General features: G+C 44.8%; 1 protein-coding gene across 5 annotated transcripts in view; it reads right to left on the bottom strand.

Annotated features, from left to right (window-relative positions):
* Positions 1–603: 603 nt before the first annotated feature.
* LOC103634840 (bromodomain and WD repeat-containing protein 3) overlaps positions 604–22,278 on the bottom strand; it is a 35,110-nt gene continuing 13,435 nt past the window's right edge. For all 5 annotated transcript variants that reach the window (XM_008657430.4, XM_020543433.2, XM_008657429.3 and 2 more), the window contains 11 exons: positions 22,207–22,277; positions 11,496–11,576; positions 11,279–11,349; positions 10,486–10,582; positions 9,049–9,108; positions 4,725–4,779; positions 4,253–4,650; positions 2,476–4,164; positions 1,671–2,249; positions 1,525–1,583; positions 604–1,234 (listed from right to left, as the gene is read on the bottom strand). In XM_008657430.4, the coding sequence (XP_008655652.1) occupies positions 1,039–1,234; positions 1,525–1,583; positions 1,671–2,249; positions 2,476–4,164; positions 4,253–4,650; positions 4,725–4,779; positions 9,049–9,108; positions 10,486–10,582; positions 11,279–11,349; positions 11,496–11,576; positions 22,207–22,277 (3,356 nt within the window). In that variant the 3' untranslated portion in view covers positions 604–1,038. The remainder of the gene's footprint in view (positions 1,235–1,524; positions 1,584–1,670; positions 2,250–2,475; positions 4,165–4,252; positions 4,651–4,724; positions 4,780–9,048; positions 9,109–10,485; positions 10,583–11,278; positions 11,350–11,495; positions 11,577–22,206; position 22,278) is intronic.

Raw genomic sequence — 22,278 nt, 5'->3', positions numbered from 1 at the left:
ACATCCCTTCGCAGCGTGCAACTAACTCTCATCCTAAATAGAGTAGTCTACGGCTTCTCAAGGGGCAGACCAATACTTCACAAGTCTTCTCCTCCATTCGGTATTGGCATTTGCCTCAATCATCCCTTAGGACTTGGAATCCTTCCCTCTCCCGCGGTACTTATAAATCAGACTGCGAGCACTTAGGTGCGAGTAATATAAGTCTCATCCCCCTCTGCTGAAAGTAGGGCCTCTCCTAGCCCAAACCAGGATAAACGACTTGTGTCAACTCACATCGCCATCTAGGTCCGGGACACGCGATGTTATTTAACTAGTTGGTTAGGTTCGCAGGTCCAAAACAGCAAGAGCACTGCTCTGCTTCACAAAAACTAGCTCATCTTCATGAACTTTAAAGTAGAGCAGACCAACTTTAAAGTTGTAGAGGTTTTAAAGTGTTTGTCTTACGAACCTTACTAATCCCTCCGTACTTCAGAAATACCTTACTAATCGAAATTTTGAACACTTGAATACTCTGTATTTAGGATGGAGGGACCATATAGCTTGCGACCAAAAAAGATGTCATAAAAAAAACATAAAATACGTGCCTGGGCACGCTGAAAAAAGTGCCACTAATTTCCTATATTATAGTTACCATGTGTCACCCCAAAATGTAATAGACAACGTTGCACATTTCTTTTTTTCCTTTTATTGCTGAGGGTGTCTGTACAAAATGAAATTATCAGTTAATGCATTTCCTCCACCAGATTTACACCTTGGCATCTTCTCTAACAAAACCCCAATATTTCATGTCCAATAGGATGAACCATTGTATCTTGACAACAGATCAAACGGTCAAATGTGTTAGCAACGAGCACTTTGTATCAGCAACTAGTTTAACTGGTTGGAGCTACACCGGAAACCCTTTCTGTCCTGAGAACTACTTTGGCTAATTCTCTAATGCCTCAGTAGGACCAGTAAAAATCATCTCGATGCCTAAGGCCAAATTTTTTTTGCAGAAACGAAAAGGGAAATTGTCAATCAGGCATCAAGCAATGTTCCCTACAGTGATGAAAAGATCTGGTCGAGCAACTCAGAGAGCTTGCGGATCTTTTTGGTCATTTCACTGCTCTTTGAAAAGTAAGATTCTGCATTTGAAAGCATCACAGTGGTATCATGTCTGACAGCCCCCAGAGTTCTGTAATATTTGTTCGCTAATCTTGCCTTGATCACCTCAATAGAAAATTGAACAGGAAACCTAGGGCAAGAATTGTATGGCTAGGAGTCAGTTAAGATGAACATTACTGTTAGGTATAATATTAATTTGTAATCTTTGTACTAAGCAACAAAAATCAAAGTAATGTACTCCGTGCATGGTATCTCCTAAATTTCTGTGTTGTCTGACAAAAGAATATATTATGAAATAAAAAAGAAACGAAGTATCAAATTAATTCTTTTATCAAACTTTTGGGAAGAAAACTTCAACAAATATTGCCTTGCAAATTATAATTCGGTGAAAACTTGTTAAAAACAATATATTAGAAGTACCTGTTGATGAAATCTGACTTTTCTGCAACCTTGTCCAGTTTAAAAACACCATAATGATCCTGTAAAACCATAAATTCGTATTGTGACTGATCAGTACCACAGAAACATGGTAGCAAGTGTGACGATTAAAAATCAAATGGCTTCACCTGATCCCTGTGTGACATTTCCTGTAAATTTTCCATTTCTGATAACAATTTATCTCGAACCGTGAGATCCATATGTGGATGTTTCCATGGATCCCATAAACTGCCTGTCTCATGAAGTTCCCAGGGGCTATGAGCGTGATCAGAACCATCCTCCTTATACTGTATGACATATTTTTCCCATGGACTCTCAGGAAAATCAGGTGATTTAGGTGTTACTGCCATCACCCGTCCCTCCCACCAAGTTCCTCCTACCTGTCCTTCTTCGTCCCTCCACCAGACTTTGCACTTGTCTCTGTGGGTCCAGTTCCGCTCCATAGCAGCTTCGTACCTTGTTCTCTCCACAAGAAAATCTGGAAAGTTGACCAGCTCACGCAACGTGATCATAAATGTTTTGCCAAATCCACTGGACGTGCAATCAACAAATTCAATGGTTAATTTACAGCAGCTTTCACCAGATCCTCTGTAGGTGGCATAATCAAGACCCTGTATTTTGCAAAGTTCTACAGCTTTAAGTCCTTTTATCCGGTTCCAAGGGCAAAATTCAGATGATTGCACTTGTTTAAGATATTCCTCATGGCCCTACAATATAGCAAGCCCAGAAAGAAGTATTATAATAGTGAAATACTAAAAAAAAGCAACCCAAGAAGTGATTACACATGCTTTTAATTCATTTCACTTTACAATTTACATATACTTTTTTCCACTAATTAGCAGTCCTACACTTAGGGACAATGAGAAGCAGCAAAATAAAACGAGTGAGCTTTCATCCACACAAATTTTACAAAAAACGTAAAAATAACACTACCTGCCCCAAGTACATAACCTCATCATCGAGTTGAGGAATATAACGGTAGCTATCTTCATGCTCAAGCAACATTAACCATGAATACTTAAAAGAAACCTGGTGCCTTCTACCCAATGGATGTGTATCAAGGAAGCTGTTACTTTCTCTTTTGTTCCTAGCAGACCTTAAACCAACACTTCTTGAGTTTTGTCGCCACATCCCTTCACGCACATCTGTGACAACTCGTCTTCCACTAGTTGATGCTTCATGGGAACCGTAAGAAACTTTCACTTCCGAGATATCATCCTGTGTTGTACCATTGATATTGTATGCAAATGACTTCCTAGCACTTCTTCTCAATCTACTGCTTGCAGCTGCAACAGGACTGTATTCTGCAGGTTGGTATCCACCATCGTCATTGGAGATAGAAGTGCTATCCTCGTTCGGACATTCATCTGAATCCATTTTTTTCTTGTTCTTTCGCTTTGACCTTTTGTACACTGCAGTGTACTTCTTTGAAGCATCCAAGTACGGTTTTTTTGAATCATGCAAACTAGTGCTTTTATCTAGGCATTCCTGAGAACTTTTGGGCACAATATAGAAGTCAGCATTTCTTGGTTGATTGATGGAAGAATCATCGCCACACTGCACTGAATCTTTGACATGCTTGGAGTTCATGATATTTCCTACTGCATCTGCAGAGCCTCTTGACTTAAACTTAACTTTTAGTTGAGGCTGAGAAGTATTGGGAACTTGTACAGTGTCATTCACTCCGTCTGCATGAGCATTAATATTGTTAGCTATCTTTTCTAAATCCCCAAAATTTTCTCTAGTGTGTTCATCAGTACTGTTGTTTTCCGGAATGTTATCTAGAATTGTTCCATGTTGCACTTCTTGTACGTTTTGCACAACACTTGGCTGGATGCCATCGCCATATTCATGAGGTATCTGCTGACTGCTCGATCCCTCGATATCCTGCAAAGCAACGTTATTTGAAGAGGACCACAAACCTCCAGCTGGCTCACTGTACTTGCAACGCTTTGAGGATCGCATCTTAACCTCACCCCACCTAATTGAGTTATTACTGCAAACAGCAGAACTATCATGCAGATCACCATCAATTGTTAATTCAGCCTTGGAGGCAGGGGAATGTCCTGGTTCAATAGTCAGTTCGTGCTCAACTGGTTCATGATTAGCTAGAGAAAGAGACTTCACTGCTTTATCCTGTATGGAGCATTCTGCTTTTCCGCTTCCTAAAGGAAATTGAGTTCTTAAATCACGTCGTGGTATTCTGAGAACTAGTTTCTTACCAGTTCCAGAATTTTCCTTATTATCAGTAAACTGAGAAGGATCTGTAACATCATCGATGTCAAATGGGGAGTTAATCTCTCTTCTAGTTCTTAACTGACCACTCCATTCTAACTGTTCAGCTTCAGTGCTATCCGTGTTCAATTCACTATCTGAGAAACTCTCGGAGTCATCTTCATCCTCTTCTGTTGAAACTCCTTTCTTTGGGAAAGTAATTAATGCGGTTTCAGCAGCACGTCTCCGAGGTCGCAAACCCCTGGATTTAGGGGATCTTTTCTTTTTACTAGAACATCCATTCCTAGATTTCCTTCCTCTATGTGGCCTTGACACTGTGGCTACACCAGGATCATCCAAAAATCTTTTCCTAATGACTCGCCGACCAGATGAAGTAACAAGATCAGCCTGCAGAAGATGTAATAGAAAGAAAACATGTCGAAACTTAGAACACGACACCAAGTAATATAGGATGATCTTGAGAGTTGGTACTTACCTCAGATTTTTTCTTCTTTCTTCTTGATCGGCGGAGATGAGCACTATCAGGGTTATCTGCATCAATTTCTCCACTCGAATATGAAGTACCTGAAGAATCACCACTCATAATATCCTGTTCTCCTTCACTTGAATACTCATCCATGCCATTGTACTCAGAATCAGTATCGTCAGAGATAACTTCATTTTCAGGTTCAAGCTCAATGAAATCTGTTATCTCTGGAAGCGGTTCCCACCTATCCGGATCAATAATTGGGATAGTTTGGTATTCACCAGTTGTTGCATTGTAAGTGGGGCCAACAGCAAAATTTACAGAGGGAGGCCGCCACTCGAGACCAAGGGTACCCAACCGGCGTTTCTGGTACATACTCTGGAAGGGCTCTGGATATGGTATCATACCTGAAATTGCCAGGTATGACAGGAGTGCAATTGACTATTCAAATTATTAGAAGATTAATAGGGAAGTTACATACCAGCGTCGCACAAAAGGTCTTGCATATTTCTCCTGTATGGTGCAAGCTGTGTTTCCTACATATATGAAGCAGAAGGGAACAGCTGTATAGCTCAATAGCTTAAGTTTTTTTTTCTAAAACAAGCTTATGAGCTTTTACAGAGAAAACAACTCAAAAAAATTATATAAGAACTGGAATGAATTCTTGTAATTTCAAATTTCAATTGAGGGGAGCTGTCTCATTTGTGTTTAATGATGTTTCAACATTCCACTAAAACCTACAAAACCAGACAGCTACAAATGTAAAATGAAATTTGTAAAGCTCCTAACATAACTGTACAAAACTTCTTGACACTGGCAGAATGATAAGCTAACATCACGGTTACTGAATAACATATTGTTGTAACTCGTAACAAGATCATAATCATAATTATACAAATATTTTCAACCAAGGTTATTAAGACGTCAAGCACTCCTGGGTGCATAGCTAGGCAATGTCATGTTAGCTATAAGCAGCAGTGTTTAGAGTGGGTAATGAACAACATGCGACAACAGTATCGGAGAGAAACGACAGGCAAGCCCAGCCCACCAAACCAATCCAGTTGACCAAGTGCAGCAGCAATGATAAGAGGCAACAGCACCAACAGCAACAGTGGGCAGCAGGAAATAACAACAGTGTAGCACGAAAGGACAAGACATCAAACAAAGGTGGCAGAGGTATTTTGACAATCTTTTCAATGGTGAGAATGAGACTATGGACACCCAATTGGATGACTCCTTTGATGATTTAAATAGATGCTTTGTACGCAGAATCTAAAAATCAGAGGTCAAAGAAGCTTTAAAGAGGATGAAAGGGGGCAAGATGATGGGCCCAGGTGGTATCCCAATATATGTGTGGAAATACCTTGGGGATATTGCTATCGTTTGGCTAACCAAGTTGTTCAACCATATTTTTCGATCAAACAAGATGCCCGATGAGTGGAGGAGTACATTAGTATCAATCTTCAACAACAAGGGAGATATTCAAAGTTGTACCAACTACCGAGGGATTAAGCTCATGAGCCACACTATGAAGCTACGGGAGAGAGTCATTGAGCATCGCCTGAGAGGAATGACGCATATCACCATGAACCAATTTGGATTCATGCCTGGAGGTCAACCATGGAAAGAATTTTCTTAATAAGACAGGTCATGACGCGGTATAAGGAGCAGAAGAAGGACTTGCACATGGTTTTTATCGACTTGGAAAAGGCCTATGATAAAATACCTAAGAATCTCATGTGGTGGACATTGGATAAGCATAAAGTCGCAACAAAGTATGTTACGCTCATCAAGGAGCTGTATGACAAGGTTGTGACTAGCGTCCGAACAATTGATGGTGATACAAATGTTTTCCCGATTAACATAGGACTATATCAAGGTTCAGCTTTGAGCCCTTATCTATTTGCCTTAGTGATAGTTGAGGTCACAAGGGATATACACGAAGATACCCCTTGGTGTATGCTTTTCGTTGACGATGTAGTTCTAGTAGATGAAAGTCGAAGGGGTAAACAGAAAGCTAGAGTTATAGCGTCAGATCCTAGAGTCAAAAGGATTTAAAATTAGCAGAACCAAAACCGAGTATATGAGATGTGACTTTGGTACTACAATTAGTGAGAATGGAGATGTAAGCTTGGGAGGCCAGGTAGTACCAAAAAAGGACACCTTCCGTTATTTGGGATCGATGCTACAGAGAGATGGTGATATTGATGAAGATGTTAGCCATAGGATCAAAGTGAGGTGGATGAAATGGTGTCAAGCATCGGGAGTCCTATGCGACAAGAGAATGCCACAGAAGTTGAAAGGCAAGTTCTACAGGACGGCGATTAGGCCTGCTATGTTATGTGGGGCTGAGTGTTGGCCTACTAAGAGACGACATATCCAACAACTAAGTGTCGCAGAGATGTGTATGTTGTGTTGGATATGTGGACATACAAGATTGGACCGAGTGAGAAACAATGACATACGCGATCAGCTAGGAGTAGCGCCAATTGAAGAAAAGCTTATTCAACACAGGTTGAGTTGGTTTGGGCATGTCCACCGGAGACCCCCAGAGGCACCGGTGCACAGAGGCATCATAAGACGGGACAATAATGTGAAGAGAGGTAGAGGACAACCAAACTTGACATGGGAGGAGGCAATCAAAAGGGACTTGAAAGAATGGAATATCCCAATGGAGTTGTGTTTGGATACAAGTGCTTGGAAAGAAGCTATCCACGTGCTCGAACCGTGATTAGGTCTTTCCCCTTTTAGTGCTCTCAAAAGTTTTTCCCCTCCCCTTTCTCTCTCTCGTTATGGTGACTTTGGCCGAAGCGAGTCACCGTAGAGTCGTGCGGCTGGCGAAGGGTGGTTGCGAGGCTTTAGTCCCTTCCTGAAGTCGGGAGGCACGGTCGTGGCACAAGAAGAGGTCGTCATTCCTTCGGGTCGCTGTCGCCGTGGTCGGATTTGTGGTCGCGGTGGGCAGATCCGTGGTCAGGGTGGCCGGATTTTGCTGCATCCGAGGTTGCCGTGGTCGGTTCGAGGTCGTGTTGGTCGCGTGCGGGGAGATGGTGGCCGCGCAAGAATGGTGGCGACGGCGTGGGTGCCACGTACGGTCGTGTCATCATTGTGGGTCATTGGAGGCCAGGCCAAATCCAGTGTGCTCCCATGGAGGTGGTCCCCGACGAGCTCCATGGCGGCCTCTCGGGCTCAGCAGCGGCAGCAGGCCATCCTCCCTCGGGTGGAGGCCATGGTGCGTGCAGGGCTTCCATCGCCGGGTCAGCCTCTTCATCTTGTGCTGGGTGGAGCACCGGTGCCTCCCTCGACCGGATCTGGGTCGTGGCTCTTGCGCGGCTGGAGTTCACAATGAAAGGCCATGGTGCGAGCAAGGTGTCCTCCGTCGGTCCGGCCCCTTTGTATTGTTCAGGGTTGAGCGCTGGAGTGCCAGTTTCAATGGTCGCGGGTGTCAGGGCCAATGGCGGCAACCGGTTTCGACTCTGGCGGGTGGCAATGTGGCGCACACGACAAGGTGTTCCCTGGTTTTGTGTGCCAACCCGGGGGGATGGCAGCTGACGCAACTTTGCGGCTGCTGCGGCAGCCAGCGCGTCGATGTCCGTCTGAAGGGGTTTGCGCGGGGGCCAGGGCAGTGGCGACGGCGGAGGCTGCATGCTTTGACCTGGGTCCTGGCCTCGATGTGTTGGAGGGCATCTTGGGCGAAAGCATCGGCGAGGATGACGCCTGTGGGCGCCACTTCCCCCTATTGAGGGTGTCGTGTTGCTCTGTCTTCCTTGGGCGAAAGCTCGGTCCATCTCGGACATGTGACGATGGCTTCCTACACGTCACTCCTTGAAGGCGTCATGTTTGAAGTTCGTCTCGGCCTCGACGTTGCCTTCAGTTGCTGCTTTCGCTTCTCGGCGTCTGGATTGCGAGTGGAGCGGCGTCTGGATTGCGAGTGGAGGTGGGATTTTTTGCAACGTGAAGTCGAAGCTGCCACGTTAGAGGATGTGGCTCGACAACGATGACATGAGGCAAACCCCCTTCCTCATGGCCTGGGTTGTTTTGGACATCAGGCAAAAAAATGGAGGTGGGTGTTGGATCGAGGTCGTTGATGAAGAATTGGAGCTGCCTCGAGTGTAGGTGTGTTGAGGTTTGGCAATGATGGCGCATCACAATCTTCCTCCTTTTGTGTCAGGTTTTAGACTTTAGAGTAGGCGTCATCATGTTTCTTTTGGCCATGTGCGGCCCGTCTGGCAAAGTCAGAGCTGCCCGTACCTTGTGTTGAGCTCGGCAATGATGACTCTGGAGTCCGGATGGGCTTTGTGTGTGGGGTTGTTGTTGCCTGTGTTGTTTGGGCACTCTGTGTAGGTTTAGGGCCCAGTTTTCCCTAAAACTGGGTCAATTCTAATCTTCTTAATGGAAAGACAGAGCTCCTGTCATTATGTTAAAAAATGTTTGGACTTTATGTGGTTCAAATATATGGGTCGTGCTATGAAGGCACGGTGTGCTTTAGGGTCGGGCCGTACAACTTTTTCTACTCTTTGGGCTGGCACGACACGGCCTAAAAGTTTTTTGGGCCTTATCAGCCCAAGCTTGTTTGAACCGAAGCACGATGGGCCTAGGTCGAGCCATCCTGATTCCCAGCACTCGCTGGGATGAGGCGGCGCGAGGGGCGATACGGGGTTGGTCCAGGTGAAGCTTCACCCTAGGTGATAAGTAGTGCTAGCCTGTGTGCGCGTGCGCGTGTGTGCATGCACGCGTGTCAGTAAATTGAGAACTAGTTTCATTGAAAAAATCCAATATCAGAAAATAGTCACATTTTCGTAACAAACCTGATCAATGACACTTCCATTGGTATCACGAATGAGAGGCCGATAGTCTCCAAGGAAGAACTGTTAGGAAGAACACAAATAGTCAGCATCCCAAATGCATAAAAAGATGGTTACTCAACTAAATGATAGTTTATTATTACTATTATTGGTAGATTTCACAAGTGGCCCTTAAACTTGTCCCACATTATCATACAAATTAACAAACTCTCAAATTGCATATCAGACCTTAAACTTATCATGGTTTTCAGGTGGGTCCAAATCAGTCCTAGCTACCTATGTGATACGCCATGGGAGCACTAAACAAATCTGTTAAGTATTACCCTGGGGTGAGCAGTAATATGATTCAGATTACCACCAAGCAGGAGGCACAATGGTTGCATGCCACATAGGCAGCGGACCAATTTAGACCTGGTTAGACCAATCTAAAGGCCAAAGACAACTATTAAGGTCCCGAATAGGCAATTTGAGAGGTTGTGGACCCCAGATGAGACCGCAGGGCAGGTTTAGGGTCTGCTGATAAAATTCACTCTTTTATCTTTGCAGGGTGGGTTGGTGGGGAGGAGGCACTATGTAGTGTAAACATATCTGAGTGCATTCATGCAAACTCTATGAAGTACGTAGATTAGTGGGGATATAGGCACATGTGTGGTTAATTTTGTGAAATAACACTAACCCAACAGTCCAGCCACATTATAGAAAGGAAAATCATATGGCGCCCTAGTTAGCTAAAGGACTAAAATACAATGTTACAGTATTTCAAATATCTTCACAAAAATCATGTATGTACGACACCAGAAGTTAAGTGTGACAGCAACAATTGAGATTGAAGTTCATCTTTGGCATTAGAGTAAACCCAGTGCCTCACACGTGAGGTCTCGAAAAGGTATAAACTGAGGCAAGCCTTCCCCTGCAAATGCAGAGAGGTTGCTTCGAACTCGCGACCCTGCAAATGCAGAGAGGTTGCTTCAAACTCGCGACCCTGCAAATGCAGACAGCTCTCACCACGACCTGGTGACCCTTTTGAAATTCATCTTTCACACTAATATTAAAAAAACAGAAATGTCACTGTTAGCACATGATGAACAGTGCCAGGTTGATTGGTTGCCTATTTTGTTTCTTGGCATGTAGGATGAATTTCAAACTGAATTATTGCAGCTATACTTAACCTTATGTGTATTGCATACATGATTTTTGCGATGATTTTTTAAATATTGCAATATGGTATTTTAGCTGAGAACACCAGCCCCCTAGGCACCAAATTTGCACTCTTACAGAAATTTATACGTGATAAAACTGAATTATAAATTACAATGTCTGCTACTCAGCAAATGATTCACGTTGTCGCTGGGATTGTAGCAATTTGTATGGTTGACCCCAGACACTAGTTTGCACAAAGCAATCACCAAGAATGTGATAGTCCAGTAACAGCTAATGTACCTGATCATATTTTGCATCTTTCTGGGACTCTCCTTGCCCAGTTCCAATAATGAATACTCGCCCAACTTCATCTGATAAAATAAGTGATGTACCATCCCTAAATGACCATCCAGCATAAAATAAAAAAACATGACACATAATTAATTCACTTCCATTAACAACATTAAGTAATTAATCAATGTGATAAATCAACTTTGGAAAAGGGGCTACTCATACTACAATCCTATTACGATTCAGTCAGAGAAATGCAATACAAAGATAATTAAAGTGTTCCTAATTATACTCATTCTTAACTATATGTGGACCTAAGAAAATCCAAGGCTATGAGACCACTGCAACTCAATAACCTAACCTCGTCCAGAAAGTTTCTTCTGCACACGATTCTTGTAGAGAGAAGTAAAATGATGCCTAAAGGTTCAAGAGAATTAAAAAACGAATGCCGGTTAGTCTGGTCACTTCCCATGAATAGCTCCAAATTACTTCCCACCCCCAACAAACACACCCCAAAACCACTCCACCAGAGAAGAGAGCTGGAACTTAGAATCAGGTAGTGGAGCTCTATCAAACAGGCCCTTACACAGGTTTCACGTCTAAACCATGCTTCCAAAGATGCCCTTATGGAGCTTGATCAGATCAAGTAGCAATCTAAGAGCTATACTAGATCATGGTATTCCTAGAATCCTTGCATAGCATAAGTTAAGCATACTGTACATATTAAATCAATTTAGTATACAAAGGGATTTGGAAAGTGTTAAAAACAAAGCTTGTCAAGAAAGTATATAATGATACTTACGGAGAGAACTTCCCATCAACTAGTTTAAATTGTCCTGTTTCATAGATCTGAACAGGTTTCCCTTCCCATATCTGGTGTAGAAATTTTGGATTAGTTTATCAGGTTTGCGTATTTGAGAAAATAAAAGCATCTAGTTTTTCTTTTCTTTTTTATGACACAAACAAAGGTATCTAGTGAAAAGAAAAACAGAAAGAAAGGCATCAAGTCAGGAGCATACATCCCAGATGATCGTCTTCCCATCATATCCAGCACTCATTGCTATACGAGGATTGAACGGATGCACATCTAGCACAAACGTCTGTTAAGGATGAAGTTAATTGATCAAATTAAAAAGGATAATATTTCTGCAACCATGAGTCAGATTTTGAGGAAACAAACATTGAATAGCAATATGCAGATGAAAAGCAAAACAATAAAAATCATGACAATATGACATCAGAACCAAATAACACATAGATGTTTATATCATTAAAGAATTAAAAAAACAGCAATGATACGGGTCAAACAAGCATCATCATATAACTGCAAGTGAAAATAGTACTCTATTTATGATATACCACACAGAACAACTTCTAAAAACATAATTCATTGTTAAAACAAATATTGATGCACTTAACGGCAGTGGAAGAGTGAAATGCAGTCACTAAACATAAACCATAACTACACCAAGGCCAAGGATGTCACTAAATAGAAGCTCTTGCACATTAAAAATATAAGAATCCATCAGAAAGAAAAAGGATAAGTCCTCTACAGCAAAAATTAGCAGCAGAAACCCATACTGCCAAAGGGTTTCCCAAAAGAAAAGGAAAATACTTGAGTTCAACGTTCAAAGATCTCATTTGCAAGTTTTTTATATTCCATTTAAGTTTCATCGTCATTGATCAATGCTCTCGATACAAAATTTTAGGCAATAATAGATGTTGCTTCCAAGTGCATAAGATGGTAGAAGTAAATGAACTTTCCTTCAAAGAGGGAAAGGAAATAGCATGGAGGAACGATGACGCGCATAAGCCTTCCTCCCCCTCCCCCTCTCCCTGGCGCCCCTACCTCCACCAGCCTCACACCGATACTTACCCCAAGTCCGGCGGCCATAGCCAACCTCTCCCCTGCGCCAGGGATCTCCCCTTCTCCCCTTCCACTTTGGCCCATCGGCCTACTGGCCGCTCTAAGGCTCAACGGTGGTGTGACAAACTGGAACCTGTTCCTTCTCCCCTCCAACCTCGTCACACGTTCAAGGAGGTGCTTGTCTCCTCCAATCCTCCTGCTGCGAGGGATGATGAAAGTTGGGTGAAGGTTGTGGGTTGACGATCTCTTCAGCAACACCCCCTCTCTTCAACTCCTCCCAGAGCATACCCTATCAACATGCGTGGGAAGTGTTTCAATTGCTTGTCCCCTTCCCATCATGTGGTCGTGTGTCGTCACGCAGTGTGGTGCTTCCACTGTCAGCTGTTTGGGCACCATGTTTACGCGTGCCCGTACCGGCGAGGGGCGCCGTCAAGTACACAGTGTTCCCTGGTGTGGCAGCCTATCATCCGACCTCTCCTCCCTGTGGCGACCTCGGTTTGCAACATGGTTTATCGTCGGCCGGTGACGAAATCACCTCTGGTGGAAGTGGGAAGAAGCACATGTGTCGCGGTCAGAGGAAGAAGTATGTCGGTGGAAGTCGCCAGGCTGATCAAGTGCCAATTCTTCGAGTGGTGTCGGGCAGGTCTGTGAAGGTGATCGGGTGTTCCAGAAGGTCCATCCAGGCGGAAGAAGAGCTCACGCATGCTCTGATCATCATTGTTCTTGGTCATGAAGACTCGAGTTGCGCCGCGGAGGTCTATGATGCACTAGCTCTGAAGTTTGGCCTTCAGGCTGATGTCTCGATCTCTGACGAGCAACACCGAGCACCTTCATTGCCTATCTTCCGAGTGAGGATTTAGCTCGTCGAATCTTCAGCGGTGGTCAGCCATGCTACGCCCCTCCTTTCCGTTTGCATATTTGGAGGTGGTCACGCCAGGCCCTGACATCTGGCGAAGTTGCTTTGCCTTTAATTCTAGAGATTGAGTTGTGTGGTATCCCGGCTAATCTTTGGAGGATTGAGATGGCAGAGCTTCTCCTCAGTGACTATTGCTTGCTTCAAGGTTTGCACCCTGATACTAGAGCTGCTGTGGACATGTCTGCTTTCATGTTGAGGGCTTGGTGTTTTGGGTCGAGGAACCTTCCTGTTTCATTGGATCTTCATGTCGAAGAGTCGTCGGTTGCTGGGGAAGATAGTACTTTGTTTCCTCGGACGTTGGTCTTTCCCATCTCTGTTTCAGAACATCGTCTGGATTCTCCGCCAATGGACGCTCCTCCTTCATCACCGTCCGCGGGTGCGTCGGATGAGGACCTGGATCGGGACCATCGCAGACAGCAACCTCGACGGTGGGACCCCCCTCAGTCTTCTTCTCGGGCACCAGTTCACACCCGCTTGGGTCCATGTTCTGGCTCAGGCATGTCTTCCGGAGAGCCAGTCGATGCCCTTGCTCTCCCGAGCCCTTCGGTTGCAGAGCTAGCGGCGCCCGGCTCCTCACCCCCTTCAAGTTCAACTGTGTGCGTCTCGGCTCCTGCGCTGGTGTCTGGAGCGAATGGCGGTGGGCCAGTTGATGCCCCTGCTCTCCCGGACGCTTCTTTTGCTGAGTGGGCGGCACCTGGCTCTTCGTCTCCCTCAGGCCTTGCGGCTTGTGCCTCGCTTCCCGAGCTAGCGGCGCCTTCAACAGGGTCTTCATTTCAAATGTCTCAAGAGAGCGCTTCGGTTCCCGACACCTTAGGCTGCCTTCTTCCGGATGGCCCTTTGACAGCTGCCCCACCCTTAATTGTGGAGAATGTACCCTCGATCCCTGTGGTTCTTGTTTCTAAAGCATCTCAGGCGCCCTTCCTTTCTCCAGAGATTATCTTAGGTGCCGCAATGGACCAGCTCAGTAGGGAGGATCTTTCAAGAGTTCATTTGATTCAGCCAACGAACTTGCTCCAAATCAATTATGCAAGTACTTGCATGGGGATGGTGGACCCCTCAGATTTGAATGCTTCTGAGATCGGATCCTCTCTGCATTTAGATGGTCTGGCCCCCTTTGATGACAGATTCGAAGTTAAACTTCCTTGCTTTAAGGTTTATTCCCGGAGAAAGGTGGTTCTCCCTGATCCAGTGCTGCCTGAAGACTCTAGTCTCTCTTCGGTTCTACAAATGTTCAGACATAGTGTTATCAAGCCGGTTGAAACTTTTGATCCATGCTCCATAGTCCTCCAGGCGTAGAAAGAAGGTCATGCCATGCAACGTCAAACCTAGGCGCAGTTGGAGAGTGGCCAAGATTCCCCCTGAGTTGGGCTCCTTGCATGCGGCTCGGGTATGCAGGCACCTAGGATTTTGTGATGAGCAAGAGAACATTTCTTTCAAGGATGTGAGTAATTATGCAAAGATGTTTCTTCTTCTCTTATTAATATAACACGACAATCCTCTTGCGACTTCGACAAAAAAAATTATGCAAAGATGTTTGAATCTGCTCTGTCTAGAGATCATATAGCTGCTTTGGTGGCCCCCTTTGGCTGGGAAGTACCTGACACTTGCCAAGTCTAGGGCTTCTGTTTCCGGAGCCTTGTTGTGACATACTTGCTTGTGGATTCTCGTTGTTCTCTGATATGGAACGTGAGGGGTCTCAATGACCATGCCAAGAAAGATGATGTCAAGTCTTTGGTATTGGATCTCAAACCTTCGCTGGTGTATCTGCAGGAAACTAAATTGAATTCCATTTCAGCTTTTGATGTGCTTTCTATTCTGGGTGCTGATTTTAGTGGTTTTGTGTTCTTTCCTGCTTTGGGGACCAGGGGAGGAATTTTTGTGGATTGGCGCGATGGTCTGCTAGCAGTTCTATTGTCAAAAAGTACTCGGTCCCTGTGCGGCTGCACCGAGAAGATGGGCCACATTGGTGGTTTACTGGTGTTTACGGCCCACACTTGGACAACCTCAAACATGGCTTCTTTCAAGAACTAAGGGAAGTCAGGGCTGTTTGTGGTGATCCTTGGATCGTGGCTGGGGATTTCAATCTGATTTATAGTTCAGAAGACAAAAACAACTCTAATATCAACAGGACGTTGCTTAGGATCTTCAGAGGTTTAATCAATGATTTGGATCTCAATGTTATTCCTTTACATGGTAGGAAATTTACTTGGTCAAACCAGAGAGATTCTCCCACTCTTGTTAAATTAGATCATGTTTTCTGCACTTCTACCTAGGAGGACTTGTTTTCGGACCATGCCCTGGTTAGTAATGCTTCTGAAACCTCCGACCACTGCCCCCTAATTCTCAAGCTGCATGAGGAATTTAGGAGGAAGCGTAGATTCCATTATGAAAGTTTCTGGGAGAAGTTGCCTGGTTTCTTAGATGAAGTGACTGCTTCCTGGAATCTGCCAGTTCATGCTTCATGTCCTTTGGAAAGGCTGTCTTTGAAGCTTAGAAGATTGGCCAGAAAGTTGCAATCTTGGGGGCATAAGAAAGTTGGAAATGTGAGGGCCCAGCTCGGGTTGGCTAGAGAGATACTTCATAGACTGGATATGACCCAGGACTGAAGACTGCTACCTGGGAAGAACTATGCGAAAAGTAAAGCAACATTGCTTGGTCCTTTCTTCGTGAGAAGAACTATCGCTCGGTTGAGATCCCGGATTCTCTATTTGAAAGAGGGTGATGTCAACACATCCTTCTTTCATATCCAAGCCCGTTATCGAAGTAAGAAGAATTTCATCCCTAATCTGATGGATGGTGACCGGTTGGTCACCTCTCAGGAGCAGATGAGAGGTGCTGCATAGATATTATTATAATCTGTAGGGTTCTGACTCCCAGAGGCAGTATACGCTTAATCTGGCAAGCTGCCATAGGGCTACCCTTGATTTATCTGTCCTGGACCTTCCCTTCACTGAAAAAGAGATCAGAGACACTATATTGGGCCTCCCTTCGGATAAAGCACCTGGACCCGATGGATTCACAGGTAGATTCTGTAAGACTTGTTGGCATATTATTAAATCAGATTTGTTGGCTGCCCTAATTACACTCCATCAGGGAAACACACAGCAATTGGGTCTGTTGAATTTAGCTTACCTCACACTTACCTCTAAAAAGGTGGGGTTTTTTTCTCGAACAATGCAGGAGAGTTGTGTGTTATTTCATTAAGAAAGGAATAAAGGTACAACAAGAGGGGGTCTAGTAACCAGGTTCCTGGATCGATGTGATCGAGGAACGGGAACGTGGTACACGGTACGCTACTAAAACTAGGTTTTAACACTACGGGAACGAGATTGTTCCCACGTTCCTGGAACGGAACGAACGTTCCCGGAACGAGGGACGTGGCCACTTTCCCAGTTCCCGGTTACTAAGGGGTAGACCCCCCCCCCCCAAACCCAAAAGGAAGTGGTTACAACTCACTCCCTAAACAGCACAAAACACGACCCTACCAGATGCTCAGGCATGCACCCAAGAAGCCCTGCCGAGCAGCTCATGGAGCACCTTGTCTCCAGCCATAACCCAAAGCCTACTCTCAGCTTCTACCTCCTGACAAATTACCGACACACTGGGATCCCGGCCATCGAACACACAAGCATTCCTATGTTTCCATAAAGACCATACTACCAGAATAATTAGAGAATTGAGCCATTCCCTTTTCTCCTTAGGCACCCTTATCCCTGCTCCACCACGCCGAAAAACCAGGGGCGTCATGGTTAGGTGCCAAATCCACCAGGCCAACACATAGCAGGATTTTTGTCCAAGTTTCCCTAAAGAAAATATAGTTCAACATAATATGTTGAATGGTCTCTTGCTTTTGATCACACAGGGGGCAAACACTATGGTGTGGCAGCCCATGTTTAAGTAATCTCTCCGCAGTCCAGCACCTGTTCTTGATTGCCAGCCATAAGAAGAACTTGCACCTAAGGGGGCCCAAGACTTCCAAATCTGTTTCCAAGGTGGGAACTTAATAGATCCAATAAAGAAGAAATTATAAGCAGACTTGGCTGAGTACTGCCCAGAAATGGAAAGCTTTTAAGTGTCCTGTGGATGCTTCGACAGCTGCTGATTACAGGCCAATTAACCTCATCCACAGTTTTGCTAAATTGATCACCAACATCCTTGCAAATCGTTTGGCTCCCCATTTACATCGTTTGGTTGCAGATAATCAGAGTGTGTTTGTGAGATGGAGATCGATCCATGACAATTATATGTTGGTACAGTAGTCTATTAAGAGCATCTCCAAGCGGATGGGTGAAAGCCCCCTAAAACCAATTTTAGCGCTCAACCGGAGAAAATCACGTCCCCAACAGAGTGTTATTCATTTCCCAATTTTTTCGCCACCCGCATCCGCAGGTTCATCCCCCGCATATTTGCGCGAACCAAGGTCTCCCAGTCCACTCACGCGCGCACATCGCAGTGATTTCCCGAGCCGCTTTCCACCCTCTCGCACTTTTTTCTTCGTGGAGCCATGGCAGGATACGGCAGGAAAGCCATCATCGTCGGTGTTGGGGGTTCCGACGGCAGAGTGGAGACAATACATCCGTCAAGACTAGCTGCTTCGGATGGTCTGAATATGGTGTCCAGCGACGCACATTTCCCCCAATGGCAGATAGTCGGTGTTGGAGTTCTCGGCGGCCGAGTCGAACTGCGAAGTGGAGGTCCACCCCGGCCACAGTTGTTAGCTTGTTCCGGGGATGATTCAGATCCACTAGCAGCTTCGACGTTCAGATGCAGTGACCACCTCTCTCCATCCATGGATCTCCAGCGGCTGGTAATGAAATTGACCCCTTCCTTCAATTTTTCTGCAGTCGTAGTCAGGGATAGACGGTCGACTGAAATCCACCCGGCGATTTTTTTTTTAATTTCAGTCGGAGGGTGGGGGTGAAGCTTCGCCATCACCATGAGTCGTAGTCCCATCCATTTGATATTTGCACGTCATCCTCCAGCTGTTGGTGTATGCCTGGTCCTAGTACAAGAGGACGAAGGTGTTGCTGAGCCCTGCTGAGCCTGAAGCAAAGCAAAGGCGAAGGTGTTGCTGCAACTTCATTATTTCTATGGAATGGCCGGATGGATATGGTACTCTGTATTGCATTGGCATGGGGATGGATATGGAGAATGTGGCTCCTTTTTGTGCGCACTTGCAGGTGCACAGTATGGTCAATGTTCCTACCTGCTATAAACTTATGGAGTTTGTTTAATGCTGTCTTAATCTATTTTAAACCTTATTTTTATTTTTTTCTCGAAAGCGCAAGAGAGCTGCGCGAAAATATATTAAGAAGGAGATAAAGGTCCAAAAGGACTCGAAACCTTATTTTTATTATGTGTTTGATTTCGTCTGACAGTACTATTTTGGTCTCTAAGGTTGGAAATGGAGCACACTCTTTGTTTTGAACAGATAAATGGATCTTGGGACAGAATGTGTGTAGTCTGGCGCCTAGGTTATTTGCCATCGTTCCTAAAAGGATTGCAAATAGAAGAACTGTGCTTGAGGCTCTTTCCAACAGAAAATGGATATCTGATATAAAGGGTGCTCTGTCTGTGGGAGTTCTAGTGAATTATTTGAATCTTTGGGAGCTTCTTTCAGAAATAGTGTTGCAGCCTGAAGTGGAGGATAAGCATATTTTTAGTATTGCGGCAGATGGTAAATACTCGGCTAAGTCGGCATATGAAGGCCTCTTTGCTGGATCAACGTCCTTTAGTCACTATCACCTGGTTTGGAAAACCTGGGCACCTCCAAAGTGTCGGTTTTTTCTTTGGCTGGTGGCTAACAAGAGATGTTGGACTGCTGACAGGCTTGCAAAGAGAGGCTTGGATCATCCAGCTAGGTGCCTTTTTGTGACCAGGAAGCTGAAACTATTAACCATATCCTCGTCTCCTGTGTGTTCACAAGAGTGTTCTGGTTTACTCTTCTTAAACTGTTTGGGTTTCAGAGTCTGACTCCCCAGCCAGGACATTCTTCATTTATGGCTTGGTGGGAGCAGATTTCTGGGTTGGCTACTGGTCTTCCTGGTAAAGGTCTTAATTCTCTTGTGGCCTTAGGAGCATGGATAACGTGGAAGCATCGTAATAGTTGTGTTTTTGATGGTTGTACTCCTAGTTTAGATCTGTCCATTAAGTTAGCTAGGGAGGAGAGACAGTCTTGGGAGATGGTCGGGGCTAAGGGTCTTTCATACCTTGCTGCCCTATTTCCTGGAGACTAGGGTGTTGTAGTTTGAGTTTGATGGGTTTTTTCGGTTTCCTGTGTTTCTGGCCTCCCTGAGGAGGCCTTGTAATCTGTCCAGGACTTATCTCTTCTTCTTAATATATTGAGGCGCAGTTCTCCTGCGTTTTTCCAAAAAAAGTTAGATGGTGTAACATGGTTTCAAATCTTCTAGCTCATCTTCCACTCAAGTGCTGTTGAATGGTTCTCCCGGAAATCTCATTATGCATAGAAGGGGTCTTCGTCAAGGAGACCCTCTTTCACCTATGTTTTTTGTTTTGGTGATGGATGTGCTTAGTAGCCTTTTTAAACTGGCTGATAGCAGAGGGTTATTGTTATTGCAAGGTTTAGATGAAGCAAATATCAGAAACAAGCTATCCTTATATGCCAATGATGTGGTGTTGTTTGTCAGGCCAGTTGTAGAAGATCTGAATTGTGTTAAGGTCATTTTAGATTGTTTTGGTGCAGCATCTGGTCTGGTTGCTACTATGCACAAAAGATGTGTCATTCCTATAAGTTGTGATGTGCCATCTATTCAGCAAGGCTGCAGCATTCTTAACAGTACATCGGCTGCTTTTTCTTGCACTTATTTGGGGCTTCTAATTTCAGATAAAAAGCTAAAAAAACTCGACTTGCGGGGGGTAAGACAGCCCCCGAGTATTGTATTAAGAAGAAAACCTTGTCACACGAGAAAACCCTCGAACCCCTACCCCACCCATACACAGCGGCATCAAAGCCCATGTGAGAACGACTGCGACCGGAGCCGAGCCTTAGACCTATGCTTTAGCGTGGGACAAACAAGGGGATTTTTTTAACCACAGCCTGAAATTCACTCCTACGGGGAGTTGAACCCAGGACCTGAGGAATGCTATTCAGACCACCTAAACAATTTAGCTAGAGGCCCTTTCGCAGATAAAAAGCTAAGAAGATGTGACTGACTTTATGCTTTGGGTAGATAGGATCCAGAGAGGTTACCAAATTGGAAAGCACACCTCCTTAACCTTGCTGGTAGGACAGCTCTTATCTGGTTTGTGCTTTCGGCAATCCCAATCTACCTTCTCATTGCAATGAATATTCCCAAGTGGGTGTTTAAAGGAAATCGACAAAACTAGAAGGGGATTTATCTGGAAGGGAAGGAAGGAGGTTAATGTAGGCAGTTGTCTAGTCTCTTGGGAAACGGTTACAAAGCCTATCTGTCCCGGGGGTCTAGGGATCCCTAACCTACAGTTTAAGAGCTGGGCATTGCAAGCAAAGTGGTTGTGGCTAGAAAAAACTGACCCAAATAGACCATGGCAGATTCTTAACCTACCTGTGCAGCAGCATGTCAGAGATTTGTTTGCAGAATCTGTGATATCCATAATTGGGAATGGGGCCAGCACTCTTTTCTGGACTGATAATTGGTTGAATGGGGCTGCGATCAGGGACATTGCCCCAGATGTGATCGCCAAGGTGGGAAAAAGAGCTCTGTCTTCTACAATCGTACCTCAGGCCCTTGATAACTTCAAGGTGGGTCAATGATATCAGGACTCCTCTTTCTCTGTTGGGCCTTCAACAATATTTGCTGCTTTGGGATTTTTTGGGGGAGGTTGAATTATCATAGGATCCCGATCAACATAGATGGAGGCAAGATGCTTCAGGAAAATTCTCCTCAAAATCATGTTATCGAATCTTGTTTGCAGGATCAGCTACTTATGAACCATGGAAAAGACTTTGAAAAACCTGGGCTCCACCAAAATGCAAATTCTTTCTTTGGTTGGCTATAATACCAACTTCAGCAGGCTTCGTATGTGGCCGTGTATCCCTATTTTACACGTTGTAAGTCACTGTTCAGCGATCCAGCAGACTTCGTATAAGACCGTGTAAAATGCGCGCCGCACGTTCAGACTCCACATCCCTCCGGTGTCTCTCTCCTCTGCGCAAAGAAAAAATAAGGATGCGGAGTGGGATATGGAGTCTGCTGGAAACGGGGACGGATGCACTGTCTCGTTGTATACTGTTGGCCGTGCTAAATACGGATAGGGAGAAGGAGTCTGCTGGAGTTGGTCTGAAGAATAGGTGTTGGACTCCTGACAGATTAGAAAAGAGAGGATTACCACACCCGGTTGTTTGCCCCTTATGCGATCAAGAGCAAGAAACAATCCAGCACCTTCTCATCACTTGTATCTTTGCCTGTCAGTTCTGGCACAGTTTATTATCCCCATTTGCATTGGGTCACCTCACACCGACTATTGATGCTCCTTCCTTCGCAGAATGGTGGAAACAGGTGGAGCTTCGTGTGCACAAAAGCACAAAAAAGGAGCTTAACAGTGCCATCATCTTAGGGGCGTGGTGTATATGGCTTCACCGTAACACAGTGGTCTTTGATGGGGATTCCCCTTCATTGGAGAGGCGTCAAAGGAGCTTCCTTGATGAAGCAGTTTGTTGGGTTATGGCTGGTGCTATGGGTCTGGGTTCCATAGACGTAGCTAAGGCCTTGAATGTGGCTGGTTCCTTTGTTTTCTAGCTCTTTGGTCTTGTGTTTGTGTTTTTTATTTTGGCGGGTTCTCTGCTTTCTAAACCCTTTTGTTTTGTTTCCATTCCCTAATTGTTATAAGGATACGCAGTTCTCCTGCGCGTTCGAGAAAAAAAAGGAAATAGCATATGAATGGCAAAACACAACATATCATTCACATAATGAAAACAAAATGCATAGAATGCATGAAATATGCTTACTGATTCCTTATGGCCAATCAGTGAATGCACCAAGCTCCCATCAGAAGCATTCCATACGCAAATTCTGCAATC

This window comes from Zea mays, chromosome 8 (assembly GCF_902167145.1).
Source record: "Zea mays cultivar B73 chromosome 8, Zm-B73-REFERENCE-NAM-5.0, whole genome shotgun sequence".
NCBI lineage: Eukaryota > Viridiplantae > Streptophyta > Magnoliopsida > Poales > Poaceae > Zea > Zea mays.
Note: the sequence above shows the minus strand (reverse complement) of the source record. Positions and strands in the feature narration are given on the sequence as shown.